The 15053-nt window shown below is 38.7% G+C and overlaps 1 protein-coding gene across 1 annotated transcript; it reads left to right on the forward strand.

Annotated features, from left to right (window-relative positions):
• Positions 1 to 8337: 8337 nt before the first annotated feature.
• LOC109389329 (translation initiation factor IF-2-like) lies at positions 8338 to 10208 on the forward strand. The gene has a single exon (XM_019654744.1). The coding sequence runs from the start codon at positions 8556 to 8558 to the stop codon at positions 9504 to 9506; it is 951 nt and encodes a 316-aa protein (XP_019510289.1). The 5' UTR covers positions 8338 to 8555; the 3' UTR covers positions 9507 to 10208.
• The last annotated feature ends 4845 nt before the right edge of the window (positions 10209 to 15053 follow it).

Genomic DNA, 15053 nt, shown 5'->3' on the forward strand with positions numbered 1-15053 from the left:
TTATAATTTCACCTAAAGCTAAGGTAAAATATGGCATTTCCTAGATTTTATCTTCAGTATTTTTCTTAAAGTTGTAAAAAAAAAAAATCACTCAACCTGCGTATTTAGTTTATTTTTTATATTTGGATATGTTAAATTGGGGATTACAAAAATCTGCACATCACTAATAAATTATTGAAATAGAAAAACAAGGGTAGTATACCAGTTCAGTAATATGTTAAAAATATTGCCATGAATTTACATGAAGTAAAAATGTCTGTTCTTGAGAAATAACAGATCAATTGCAATTGAAATAATTCTACAGTGAAAGTTAAATAGGAGCCAAGGGTATATAGTACATATTTATATAAACTGAGTGGTTTTAGCCAATACTGTATTGGCTTTCAAAACCAGGACCATACACCCTACAGATCAAAACATAAATGTGGTAAATCTGTAAATTTCATAGAATATGGTAATCAGTGCCAGTCTTAGTGACAAGCAAAGTGGGCCACCCCCTTGGTGGTATGTATAATCTGACTTTTTTCCTCCCAGAACATCTCATGCCAACCCCAAGAGTGACTACTAGCAATTCATTTTCTTGAATCAAACATTCTTCTAGTCTGCATTTTCTAAAATATCCTGATCCCTTGGAGAGGCTAATGTTGGGTTGTCAGAAAAGTCATGATGCATTTTTGGAACAATAAACATAGAAAAAAATACGTCAAGAGTTTTCCGACAACCCAATACATTGCCCTGTCTTGTTGGTGTGAATTGGGTTCTTTGGTGACTAGAAGAGCTGGGCTGGATGAGATCGCTACATGCTAGAAGATTCAAGAAGGAAGCTCGCAAGGCTAAGACCGTTTTACAGGACAATTAAGACCATGACTAGTCCTTGAAAGAGTAGTAATAATGTCCTTTGGGATACACATTATAATTAGTTTTAAGCCTCAGATAACCACTTTTCGTCACTGACAGTGCCTAGCTTATATATTGTAGATGGCTGGACAACAGACATATACCAACAATTGGATTAAACTTTTCTGACTTTTTCCCATTATAAAGGAAACAAACTGATTTTCAACTTGAATAGCTAACTTTTTAGTTTTCTATAATGCCACCACTGCCAAAAAGGAAAAGAATTAGTCATTTTTTAGTGTCTTATTTAGTATTTCTTTAGTGTTAAAGTTTTGTTAGTTTTAATATATATATGAGAAACATTTATCTATTAGGAGCCTGTTAAGTCCCAAAAGAAAAGGAAAATGCATAAAAGTCTGCATTAGCGAGAACCACTTTTCACTTGCTTTTATTTTTAATTTTAACAGCTCTGTTGTTTCTTACCTGTTCTTCCCTTATATGATTGTTGGTTCAACTGTTGCTGTATTCCTTAAATTATATGTGGCACCAGAAGGAAGAGATGAACAATTACGCATATATATTTTATTCTGAAGAATAGCATTCACTTACGTTAATTCCGTAGTAGGCTCGTAACAACTAGATTATTTGTCCTTTCTCAATATAACCTTAGAGTATTGCATTCATTGTCACGGTTTGGTACCACTCGTCCCAGGTAACCATCTGGGCAAAGGATCAATTAAGAAACTGAGGATGAAAGGGCACAAATTATTGAATAGCATTAGAAAACAACTCAAAACTATTAGGTTGTCATTATTAAACTCATATTAATGAAAGAGTGTAATTATTATATAATGACTAAGATAGTCTTCTCAAATGTAGAATAATTCAGATGGGCAACCAAATCCTCAAGAGACTGACTGCTGTGGGTGAAGTCTGTGTAGCGAGGGCACAATACTCTCAGCAGCTCACCTACCTGTGACTGCTGTGGAAAGGAATGGTGGAGACTTAGAAGCCCTTGGAATAAAGCAATGCCCAGGCCAAGGATATTGTGAATTACCGTTTTTTTTGTTTGTTTGTTTTATAGAAACAAAATGTGTTAGAGAAACAAAATAGTCTCATGAAATCATTCCCAGAAGCCTAGTATGTTCTTTAGATTTCTATTCAATAGGTTTGCCATTTTGTAAGATATGCCAATTTTGTATAAAGTGTCACCTTTTACTGCGCTTAGTGTTGTTGGGTTGTATTTATCTGTATTAGAGTGAATTTTGTTTTATTTATTTTTTGTAATTACCATTCATTGAATGAATGGGAGTTCATACCACATAGTATATTACCAGTATTTATATATTAGGGGAAAAGTTTTTAATACTTCAAAAATGACTTGAATTAAATTTTTTGTATCTCTGGCAAGTAGAGTAGTGCTTTCAACTTGAATGAAATTTCTATAGCGTGGGAAAGAAAATTATTATGTCTTTGTTTCTTGATTTATATAAAAACTATTTCAGAAGAGTTAAATGTCAATTTCCTATAAATCTAGTAATTTTGAATGCACTGGCAGTGTTGGCTCTGTTTAAAGGAGCCTGCAGTGAGTACTACTGTAAATATAAATAATCTTGATTAGTTGTGAGGCAGCAAAGAGTAGAGGCTCTTCCTCTTAATTTAACTTAAGTCACGTTAACTTTTTTTTTTTTTTTAAAGATTTTTATTGGGGGAATTGGGGGAATGGGAACAGTGCTGGGGAATTGGGGGAAGGGGAACAGACAAGTTGCTGTCGTCTTGTTCTTCAATCTAGTTGTGGAGGATGTTGCTTCACTGGCCCAAGTTGGCACCATCATTGCGCTCTTCTCTGGCTGAGGCAGATCAGTCGCCGGCTTCTGGACGGCCGCTCACTGCGGCTGCTGGCCGCTCACGCTGGCTGCTGGCTACACACAGTAGCCCAGGGCAACCCACTGCCACAGGGGCTGCAGCCTACGCTCACCGGCCACTCATGGCAGCCCAGCTCCAGGTTGAGCTGTTGCTCAGCATCTTAGCTGTGGAGGGCAGTGTCACTGGCCCTCATATGTGGGATCCGAACCGGGGCCCTCTGGCATCCCAAGCGAGTTCTTAACCATCGCGCCACTCGGCAGGCCTGCACGTTAACTTTTCAAAGCCTTTGTTTTCTAATCTCTAAAATGGAAATGATCAATGAGTTCTCACTAATTCTTTAAAGAAAAAAATACATAGTTTGAATTCAGAGTTGATTTCATGACATTCTTAAAGTAACTATTCAAGTTGTTTGATAAATTTAATAATATACCCTAATTGAGGTCTTTGACTATATATTTTTCTCCATTTTTCTTCTGCATCGGTTTCTTTTTTCAAAATTGTACATTTATCTTATCTTTTTTTATACTTTCCCCCAGTTTTCTCTTTCTTTCTTTTCATTCTTCTCTCATGCTCTTCCAACTCTTCCTCTAATTTCACCTATACTTTCTTCAAAAGAAGCAGAGATGTTAGTGGCAGAACCACTGCCAACTGTCTTCTCTTTAAACGAGACTCTGGATATACCTGCTATTTTGGCCTCTGTGCTTTTTGCAAAGGTGAAGCCCCCCTCCCCTTCCATTTCAAAATAGCTGAACAAGTTGAAGCTCCTACTATCTTTCTGAATCCACAGGATTAGCAGCCAGGATGCTCACAAAATGGGATTGCTATAAATATGATGAATCTAGCAGCTAAACTTGGAATCATCATGTCTTTTCTGTCATGTGGATAGAGAGATTATACCACTTTTCTCAAAAGGGAGTCTTAAAAATCTGTTTACATTACTTTTTCATTTTATCTTTTGGGGGGCCTTTTTGTTTTTGGAAAGGCAGATGCTTTGAAGTATTTTAGATTTATGTTATCTAAATATTATTTATTGATTTATAATTTTTGCTCTGCTTACTTTCAAGGAGGGCTTAAAGCAGTATATTGCCATGTATTTTAGCTATTTCTGTTTTTCTATTGCAAAGCAAGTATTCTTTTGACCGAAGACCTAGAATGTTATAGTAGTCATCTCCAGGTCTTTCTCTGGTGTATTTGGTCAGTTGAAACATTCCTAATTACACAATGTGATGGATTCTGGCCCCTCAGATAAGAAAAAGAAAATTATTGTACTCTTGAATTTTGATACCATTTTCAGTTGCTGCAAATTTAGTTACATTAAGTTATATTTTAAACTAACATTCAATAAATAGTGCAAGCAGGAAAGATCTCCTAAACCATGCCATTATTTGGGAAACTATTGCAATATAATAACAACTGCTTCTTTCTCTGAAGTTTGCTAGATAAGAGAAAAATTTTAAAGCTATAATATTGCAGTCTTATTCTTTTTATCTAGGAAAATAAAATAAAATATTAGGCTTCTGACCCTACTGTGCAAATTGCATTTTGCTTTCCAGCTTTTACTACCTCTGTGTCATAATTTTAACACATAACATACAACTCCTGTCTCTTAAGGCAGTTACCATATGGTGTTTATGTCAGACTGGATATATTTATCTAATTTTGTGAGTTTCTTTTTTAGCTCCCAACACAGTTTTTGAAAGTAATACTGCTGCTGTTAGACTTTCTCCTTACAATTTTTATGTTGTTGAGATGTATCAGTTACGTGTATTATAATCATGAAATTCTCTTAGCCTCAAACCCAGATTTTCTTTGTGGCCTAGGATAGATTTTTCACACACACTGCATAGTTATAGCTGTGATTGTTAGATCTTAATTTGCTTTACAGTTACCACTCAGCATGACGCTAGGTTTTTAATTATGTTCCAGCAGTGCTGGTTTTTCACAGTATAACTTAAAATCATAACCACTTTGAGAATTTACTTTCAGATCTGATGAATGATTCACTTTTTCTTTAATATACTTGGTGTTTGCTTTCTCATCCCCCCTAGGTTCAACACATTAGTGACACCTCACATCACTGACTGTTTAAAGACTTCATAAGTAATGATTCAGGTATGTTTAGGATGGCATAAGCAGTCAATGTGGGGAAACTTTTATAAAATAGAATAATAAAGGTATGTTTTTGAGAGCTTTGTTGAAACTATTGATATATAAAATGAAAAAATAAAAGACTACCCAGTCAGAAGGACATTATGAAATACCTCTCAGCAGCCTGGAAAGAAAGCAGATCTAGAACTTTGGGTAAAAATTCTAGGTCAAGTAAAAAAACAATTCTCATGTAGATTAGATTTTTAATCATTTCTTTTGTTTTAGAAGCATTCCTATGTATTTTTAATTTAATGAGGCTAATTTTGAGACTGTCTATAGCAATGCTAGACCTTCCCTCTATCTCTCAAGAAAAATTGTTTTAAAATTTCTTGAGAGCCTGAATTGTGTTATGTACAATACTGAAAAATTCCTATATATTTATAGCAGTCAGGTGGAGTTATAATAAATTTCCTAATTTCTAATTTTAATCATTTCTGGAGTACCTAGTATGTCAGTCAGGCTTTACCTATATTATCCCTATAAGGAATAATAATCTTCACAGCAATCCTGCAGGGAAGGAGTCAGGGTTTAGAGGTTGAAGTGACTTACCTAGAGTCACACAGCTGAAGTCTGTGAATTAGCATGTCTGCTTCAAGAGCAGTTCTCTCTACTACAACGTGTTAGTATCATGTTTTACAAAAAGATTCTCACTCCATTAAAATTCAAGCTTTTCTAAAATAAAGTAAAAATACTTTTTACACAATTACTATTTCTATGAATAGGCATTGGGACAAAGACACTTGAACATAACAAAGAGCTTCAAATACTGTGAAGAAAAGATTTGTCTAATGACTTTGACCTCCAGAGCTGCATTAGGTTTTTATAATTGGTCCAGGACAGTTTAAAATAGCTTACTAATTTGTGGTTTGTTAGAAGAGGTTATATCATAGGCCATAATAGCATAGTGGTTAAGTGCCCAGTCTCGGGCCAGACTTCCTAAGTTCAAATCCCAGTTCTGTAATTTACTAGATGTGTGACCTTGGGCAAGTTAGTTAACCTGTTTTGGTTTCCTCATATAAAGTTGAATTAATAGTAGTGTTTAACTCATAGAATTCTTTATTAGGATTTAAAAAGGAGTGTTATAAAGCAATTTCCTTGGCACATGGTGACTGCCTGATGGGTGTTATATAAAGTACACTTTTGGTACATATCATTCAAGAGATGGGCAGAAACCCATACTTTCTCATAAAGGGACCAATTTTTTGCCTTTCACTAGACAAGCACTGCATATTAAGAATCTACTATTTACTCATAACTGTGTCCCTGCTGTATGCAACGGAAGTCATTAGGAGCTAGTTGAGGAAACTACATACATAAAATAATAATAAATACAAGACTGTTTATAATTAAGTACTCAGGTGTCATTAACATTTTAGCTCCTAATATGTGTTAGATATTGGGTTGGTCTATGTCCTCACGGAGTTTATAGTTTTGCAGGGGATGTAGACCTTAAACAAATGACAAAAATACTGTGGAAGACAAGTACAGATTAATATGGGATCATAAAACAGAACTTTAGCCTTGTCCTCTGTGCTTCAAGTTATTATTACCTTTAGTATCAAGAAGGAAAATCAATGAAAAAGCCCAGTGGTGGAGATGGAACTTAAAATGGGCCCTGATGGCTAGATAGATTTTAGATGATTCCAAAGGATACTGCAGGATATTTCAGATAAAGACAAATAATGTGAACAAGGCATATCTGAAATATGAGGAAACTGATAGTATATTTTGGTATGTTATGTGAAACAGAGTTGTCGGTGAGGTACTGAGGCCCATTCATGAAATTCCTTGAAAGCCAAACGGAGTAGTTTAGATTTGAGATGGCAGGAGTTTGGAGTGATCATTTTTAGAAGTAAATTATGAAACTAAGGAAGATAAATTTGCAGTTATAAGCAAGGTAGAGTGGAAGGAATCTAAGTAGGGAAAGCTAAGATAGGAAGCTGTTGCAATTTTCCAGCTGTGAGGTCATGCTGAAGGATTGATTAGCTGAGGGTGGTCACATTTGGAAAGGATGCTTAGATTCTGGATATTAGGGGTGGAGGAAAATAAAGAGTTGATAACAGCACACTGTGGATGATGAGTGCATTGGTGTTGGCACTGTTAAAGTTAATAGTGGAAATGAATCTAATACAATTAAAGTAGCATAATGACTAAATTTAGTACAAAATTTCATTGATGATTAATGTATCTGTATACTGTAAACAACTGTTTAATGACCATTTGAAAATCTGTCCCATTCTGACAAATGACATTTCCTATGGTCCACTGTGCAGTGAACAAGCAGTGAGGGGGGATGATGCCCTGGCAACCCAATCATTGCTAATTAGGACAGGGTGGTGTGAATCATAATGAAACTACTGGTTTCTGTAGACTTTCTGGTAAGCATCATTGTGATGCATAGTCAAATTTATACTTTATCAAATAAAGCATTTAATTCAAGTGTGTTCTACATAGACACAGAAATAAATACATATTATTAATTGGAAATAGTTCAGATTGTACACCCTAGGCAATCTACCTTCAGCAGTTGCTTTAAAATGCGAGTAAGCATAACAGATTTGTCAGTGGGCATGTATTTTTTCTAAATTTGCATCTATTTATTTTGAAACATGTCAGGCAGGATGCTTTGTAATTTGAAAACTTGTTCTTCAAGAAATTGTGCCCGATCACCAATACCATATATAATAGAAACGAAACGACAGTGTTATGTAATCTTTAATTTGCAAAGAGTTTCTTGGCTGAGAGAATCTGTTACTAAAAATTATATTGTACTGGTTTAAGGGGAAAAGAATCTTACTTTTTCAAAAAGGAATTAACACATGGATGCCCCTTATACGCTGTTGCCAGATTCTGGAGTTTGGACTTTAGCCCTCTGGCGTCCAAGAAAGGATCGAAGTCACTGTGTACAGTGAGTCCCAAATCTGAACACACTCTCCAATTCCTCCTCCATTCCTTCCTTTTGTTAATGTGTAGCGTGGGTTTTCGGAACCGTGACGACTAATAGGATAGCCAGATTCAGCAGATAAAAATATAGGACGGCCAATTAAATTTGAAGTTCAGATAACGAACTTTGTTAATCAGAGGACAGATACTAAAAAATTATTCGTTTAGATGAAATTCGAAGTTAACTGGACGTTCTGTATTTTATCAGACAACCCCTGCTTATTTTTTCTTTAAAATGATTTAACTTACTACAAAAACCCCTAAATGGGAGAAAAACTAACATTTCTGGGCCGGCAGCAGTTGAGGCTAAGGGCAGTCAGGCTTCCCCCAAACTTGGCCTTTAAGAAAAAAAACAGACAACCCACCGGTCCCGGGAGCCTGCGCATTAAAAGGAGCTGTGCCGCAGCTTTCCCGCCGGTTTTCTGCGGAATGTAGCACGGTGGCCACGCCGCGGGGTGGAGCGCGAGTGGCTGTGTCCTTGCCGGATAGGAAAGGAGGTGCCGGAAACTTTACACCCCAGACAGAGTACAACGTGTCCACTTAGACGGCGGTAAGTGCCGCCATTTTCTTTGCGGGCAGACACCGGGAGAGGTTAGGGACTCCACTTTGCCCCGTTAAGCGGATTGGGGGACATGGGCCGGGGCCTCAGCGCTTTGGTGACGTGGAGTCGGGGTCCCCCCCTTTTGGGGTTGATTTCATAGTGACACGTCGAAGCTTGCCAAGGCGGGGAAAGCGGACACCGCCTCTGTCCCGGATGTAAGATGGCGGCGCGGGCGGGGGCAGCCTGGCGGGGCGGTCACGTGCTGGGGAGTAGCGCGCGAGCCTCCTTAAGTGATCTCTATGGTTCGTCCCGGCGCACAGGAGCGGCGGAGCGCGAGACGGCTCGTGTCCGCGCGCTGAGCCGCCGCCGCCACGCATCCCGCCGCACGGCCCGGTTTCAGTTTTTCGGGGTTTTTGTTTTATTCTCGCCTCCTGCGAAGGTGGACCGGATTACCCTGAAGGGTCCTGGGGAATGTGTGGCTGGGGACTTCCGGGCCGTGCCTTCGTTTCTTATCGCGGCGCCGGAGCCGGTGTCCTCCTCTTCGGGAAGCGCCCCGGGCGTTCCCCCGTGCGAAGAGCCCACCCGGCGGCGGATGTCGGGAACGCGGCGCCGTGGCGGCCCGGCCGCCGCCCAGCCCCCTCCGCGGGCTCGGGGCGGGGAGGGGCGCGGGCGGCGCACCCCAGATACGTGGCGGGAGCTCGGCGGGGACGGCCCGGAGCTCCTGGCGGCCGAAGCGCGGGAGCGCTGCACGCTGCCTTTCGGGGACTGTGCGGATCCAGCTGGCGTCTGCTGCGCGTTTGCCCCCCATTTCCTGCTTTTGAGGGGCACGGGACGAGCTCTCCTCGGGGCAGGGGAAGGAGCGTCAGCCTCCGCCAAGACCTCTCCGCACCTTTTCTCTTTCCAGCGCGGTCGGTTACGTAGAGAACGCCCGGCCCGGCCTGCCCGGGGCGCCGGCGCCGCCTATGATCCCCCGGGCTCTCGGGGCGCGCCCGGTGCGGCTGAGCGGCGCGGCGCTGGGCGGGGTCTCCGGGCGGGCGCGGGGCGGCCGGGAAGGGCAGAGGCGCCAGGCGGATTTCGGCGGCGGAGGAAGGACGGAGGCGCGTCGGAGCCGCCTCACTCGCCCTCAGCGTGGTCCGGTGCCTCCCCGACACCATGGCCCTGGCTGAGGTAGTAGTTTGTGCTGTTGGTCGGGTTGTGACATTGCCCGCTGTGGAGATAACTGCGCAAGCTACTGCCTTGCTAGTGCTGGTGATGCTCAGCGGAGGACAATGGCTGGGAATCCCCTTTGTTTTCCGGAGCTCGGGGGCGCGGGGACAGCCTGCGGAGCCCCGGCCGGCGTGGCCACCGCGGAAACCGTTAGTTTTACATATTCCTTGAGGGAAGAAGGAATTGCGGGGAGAGGGGTGGACTGGGACATTTTTAAAGCGGGGGGAAAGAGCTAAGCCTTTGAGTTCGCTTTTTACTCTTGAAGGAAGGCGTGAAATTGTGTAAGATAATGACAACTTCTCTTCTCCACGCTAAATAATTTTAACACTTTTTTCAGGTGATGCAGGATTTAGTTTGTACCTGTTTTACTTGGTGCTTTAGCTGCAGATCGGAGTAGAGTGAACTATCCTGTCGTGCAGAACTGTCTTTGGGGGCAGAATAGTAGACCCATTAATTATAAAGTTTATGCCTTCAAAAACGTTTTAAAACTGGCCTTTTGAAATGTCCCCTCGGTAAATTGACGAGTTTTAAAAATGTAAACCTAAAGCAATTAAACGTTTCTATTTAAACTTTGTTTGCAACTCCTTGAATGAGAAGATTGAATTTATAGTTAAATGCACTATTGAGATTTTTTTTTTAATGAGGCAAATAAATTCTTTCTACAGTGTGGAGTGTTTTTTTTTCTTTTTAGTTTAACTTTGGGGGCTCCAAGTCTGATGGCGTGGTTGGTTTTTTTGTTTTGCCTTTGAATCTCATGGTAATTTTTTATTTATATATTTTATTTTTGCTTTGCATTTTAGTATGGGATTAGTAAGGATCCAAGTAGGAGTTAAAAGTATGGTTTCTGGATACTTTGGGTTTAAAATCCAATGACACCCATTTTGACTCATGATACCACTAGTCTAAATAGGAAAACACAACTTTTATAAAGAAAATCTAATTTGGATAGCTAATGAAATTACTTGGTATTTTAAATACCCCGAAGTCTGTGTGGGTGGAATAGAAGCTAATTGTATCTTTTAAATTTTAATTTCACTTAGATACATCGGTTGTACATTTTAGTACTTTTCTTAAACTGACCTCATTTTGATTTGTGCAAAATAATTAGCTTTGAATGTAATGTAATGTAATCACGAACAATTGCCTGTGGTTTAATTTTTGATGCTTAATTGAAAAAAATTAGGCAATTCTTTACTAAGAGGAAGGCACATAAAAGGAGAAAAAAATTAAAAACCAACTGAATTGTTTTTGTCCCGTTCAGTAGGAGTCTGATGCTTTTGTAATTTAAAAGATCTAATAAGTGTGTCTTGATTTGGTTTGGTTTAGTTTTGAGTGATAACCTTACTCAATCTGATCTCATCTGGATGGAGCTGCTTCATTGTGGAAAGGATAGTAAAGAACCTTATGTCGAATCTTAAAATGTAGAAAATACTTAAGTTGGCTCTTTGAGTTTGCTTTTCTTGATACCAAACAGTAAAGTAAACTCAGGACTTTGTTAAATGCCAGTTTTTTTAAATGTTGAAAATCTCAGTGCTATTTCAAATTATGATATACAGAGAAACTAATTATAAAATTTTAATTGTACTGTGAAAACTTGCATTTTCCAAAACACTTCATTCAGCCAACCAAGCTAATCCTCATCTCACAGAGGTCATCTTTCCCACTACATTGTTTAACCTGTACCTCAAAGTATTACAAATTCTGCCAGTAACTTATTGAACTTTAGTGGATCAGCAGATAGGAAGTTGTACTATACCGATAAAGTTTCTGTATAGTATATCCTTGGTTGTTAAATTACATCCAAAACTCTAATGCCCACATAGGAACAATTTTGAGTTGTTGGATGTAAAGGTACTTCCATGTTACTCTTGTTTGCTGAGTTACAAGAGAAAATACTGCCCCCCCAGCCAGCTTGTTTTTATACCCTAGTTCTATTTCTGCTTTACTCTCCAATTTAAAAAACATATCAGCCTTTCCCTTTTACATTTCTCTACACACTGGTGAAAATTGCCTACTGAACCTTTTTAATCAAAAGTACAACTTTACAATCTTGGTGTTTTTGACATTTGGCATAATTAACTTTTTTGTTAAGGATCTATTTTAAATAATTTGAGTTAGCAAAAAGCCACTAATGGGAAAGAATAAGGCAGTTTTTGGGGTGCCTCCCCTATATAAGTACCCGACCAAAGAAAAGCTGGGTTATGGTAATGACATTTTAATAAATGTTATCCTCGGTTATTGGAAATATAGATATTGTATGTGGGACACCTGGAGAAGATTCTTAGGGAACCCAGTTTTGCTTCATTCCCCAAAGTGAGTTCCTGATTGTTAATCTCATATATAAAACTTCATAAACTATTTAAAAATGAAGTTATCTTTTGGCAGGTAGGCAAGACTGACAGGTAAGGGTGAACCGAGCACGTACTGTGTCTTGTACAGTAGCCCCAAAAGAATGATTGCTAGAGGAACCTAACAGCAGAGATTACATAGAAACAAGGTGCTAAGAAAGCTATGAGTTCATAACTACACATTCTCTCCCCCTATTTATTGCATCCCATGCCCTCAATAATAAACCGGGGAGGTACCATTACTTTACTTAACCCCACTGAACATTCCCATAATTTCTGCAACAAAAGGAAAATAGGACAATTGTCTTCAAAAGTGAGTTAGGCCAGATCGGTAATACCCAAGAGGAGAATTATGTTCATTGTCATAAAATTTATAGAGCCATCGGTGCCACTGATATGTAGATAATTGTGGCAAAAATATTAAAATCACTTGAATGATTGATTGTCTAATGCTGTTTGGTCACTAAGTTTTTTTGTTAGATTCACTGTTAGGCATCATGAGAAAAACAATAATTGTATGGCAAGGTCACTACCCCAAAGGAAAATGCAACTAGAAGTAACATGAAGTGCTAAAGTATCAAAATGTGGGAGGGTGAAAAAAACATTAGTGACTTACTTCATCTTTGAGACCTGGCAGAAAAATGTGGGTGAAAGCTGAGGGAAAAGAAATATGGAGCCCTTAGAATAGATCATGTGGCTTTGAGAGGTCCCGTGATTGTAGCCTCCAGTAGTCTAAATGTGGAATTGAGACCTTGGAGATGAGCAGCGCAATTGTAGTTGATACTGAGTGATACTCTGGGTGTCATTTTAAAAATACACTTTAATCCTGTATTTGCTACTAAGATACTGGGGTGTTATCTGAATTTGTTTAACAGGTATACTACTAGTTCCACATGGAGCATAGTGTGTTTTCTTAAGTTGAGAGTTACTTTTTTTTTTTTTTGGTTAAATTTTCATTTTCTAGTCACCTTTCTGTAAAAGCAATGTTTTAATGTTTTGTTCAGATATATGGATTTGCACCTACAGACTTCTGGCTACTGAATTTGTGAATAGGATCCTTTGAAACTGCATCATTGACACCCAATAGTATAGATTTGGTCTTTTAATTATATCAAATATGGACAAACCCAAGATACGAGTCTTGTATTGATTTTAAAGGAAAAGTTCCTAGATCTCCTTACTCAACCTCAAACACTTTCTAAAAATGTATCATTTGCTTTTAGTTAGGTTTCAAAGTCTGTTCTATTATAATAGTGTTTTATCATGGGGCTCAAGGTTTCTCAGGCCATTGTGTCAAATGTCACTGAAAAGTAAAAATTAGGGACTAAAAAGTGTCCACGGACTTGGGCAATTTAGATCACTCAGGTAGTTGTAATGCTGTTTTCTGTTAGAGATTTTTTAGCTGCTCTCTGATTAACATTACAATTATGGGTGTTCCAAACCACTTTCAACAAAACTAACAAAAAAGTTAAGATGTAGAGGTTGCTATTTCAATATTCAGCACACTGTATATTTAAAAGCCCTCATTAAACAGAAAAGCATTATATAGGTACATATATAGTAGTAGTAACACTGACTTTGTTATCCAAATAGATGGCATACAGAGCTGACTAAACTCTAAAAGCAAACACATAAGTAAATGGAATTTTCCTGTTTTTCAAAAACATTGTCATACTATTTAATAAGACTTTAGGTAATTATCAGTGAGAAGAACCCAATTGACCTTTAATTTCTTGTTTAGTGAATGAAACTCATACAGAATAAATACGTTGTAGATACATCCGTTCATTTTACTTATTTAACAAGTATATTGAGTACCTGCTATATACAAGGCACTGGGGACACACAGTAGACTATAAAATGAACAAATCTCTGCCCTTAATGCAACGTGTATTCATTCTAATGAGAATACATTTGTCTACAATAATAAACATGTAGTGAGTCCTATCCATGGGCCACCTGGTTGTTTCCAAATCTGAGTTCCACTCAGTCACCTACTCTAGAGTCCTTGCTCCCAGAACCATTAGTGGTATTATGGTTGTGTTTTTTAAAAAAGCTATTTTCCCATCCATTTTTGTTATAATTGTATTAGCATTTAAAAGAATTATAGTTTAGTCTCAGAGCATCAGAAAATATAACATCTGGCTATGCACAATCAGTAAATTTCTTCACAAGGTAAGACATCACATTTTGTGATGTATATTCTAAACGTAAGAGTTCAGAAAAGCATGCGTACACGAGTAGGGTGTGGAGTTGGCTTCACAGAATGCACCTCCCTAGAGCAGAAGTGTTGCGTTATTGTGACAGTACAAGCAGTGGAGAACGGATGATGAGCCTTGCCGGGACTGAATACAGGAGACAGAATCAGGTATTCATCCTGCCTTACATGAACTACACCTCAAGGTAACTGAATAGTTGTGAGGGAGATTTTCTCACTATAGAGTAATTCCAGCTTAAAAATACGGACGGTATGATAGAAATAGGACATTAACATTTTGCAACAGCTAATGAAATAATCAGGCTAGGCCTCCTCGATGGCTGTTAAAACGATTAAGTGAAATGCTGATGGGGAGCTATTTAATGCATAGATCAGCTTGACAATACTTGAACCCACTGATCAATGTCAGTATTACAAAAGAGACAACTAGACATTCTGTGCCTCCTAAGATGACACAATAGAAGTACAGAACACCATCTTTGAAGTTCAGATAATTGAACTTGACTCTCCTCAAGCTTCTAGATCTGACTGCCAGTTCAATAAGAAATTTAAGATACAGAAGAATACGTGAAATCACCACAGGGTACAATTAGCAAAATCCACACTGGAAAATTTCACAGGACAAATGTCCTGATCTTTAAAAATAAGTTGTAAGAGAAAAGGGAAGGGAAGCCAATAGATTAAAATGGACTTTTATTTTTGAAATTACAGCTCTTGTAGTAACGTAATTCACTGTAACTCTCTAATATACAGTTTCCCCTTGAACAACACAGGTCTGAACTATGGGGGTCCACTTATACATGGATTTTTTTCCATAAATATACAGTCAGCCCTCCCTATTCCCAGGCTTCATCCATGGGTTCAACCAAGTAAATGGAGATAGTATTTCTGATCCATCATTGGGAATCCTCAGATGCAGAGGGCCGACTGGAAGCATTGATCTATG

The sequence above is a fragment of the Hipposideros armiger genome, unplaced genomic scaffold (assembly GCF_001890085.2).
Source record: "Hipposideros armiger isolate ML-2016 unplaced genomic scaffold, ASM189008v1 scaffold_229, whole genome shotgun sequence".
In the NCBI taxonomy this organism is placed as follows: domain Eukaryota; kingdom Metazoa; phylum Chordata; class Mammalia; order Chiroptera; family Hipposideridae; genus Hipposideros; species Hipposideros armiger.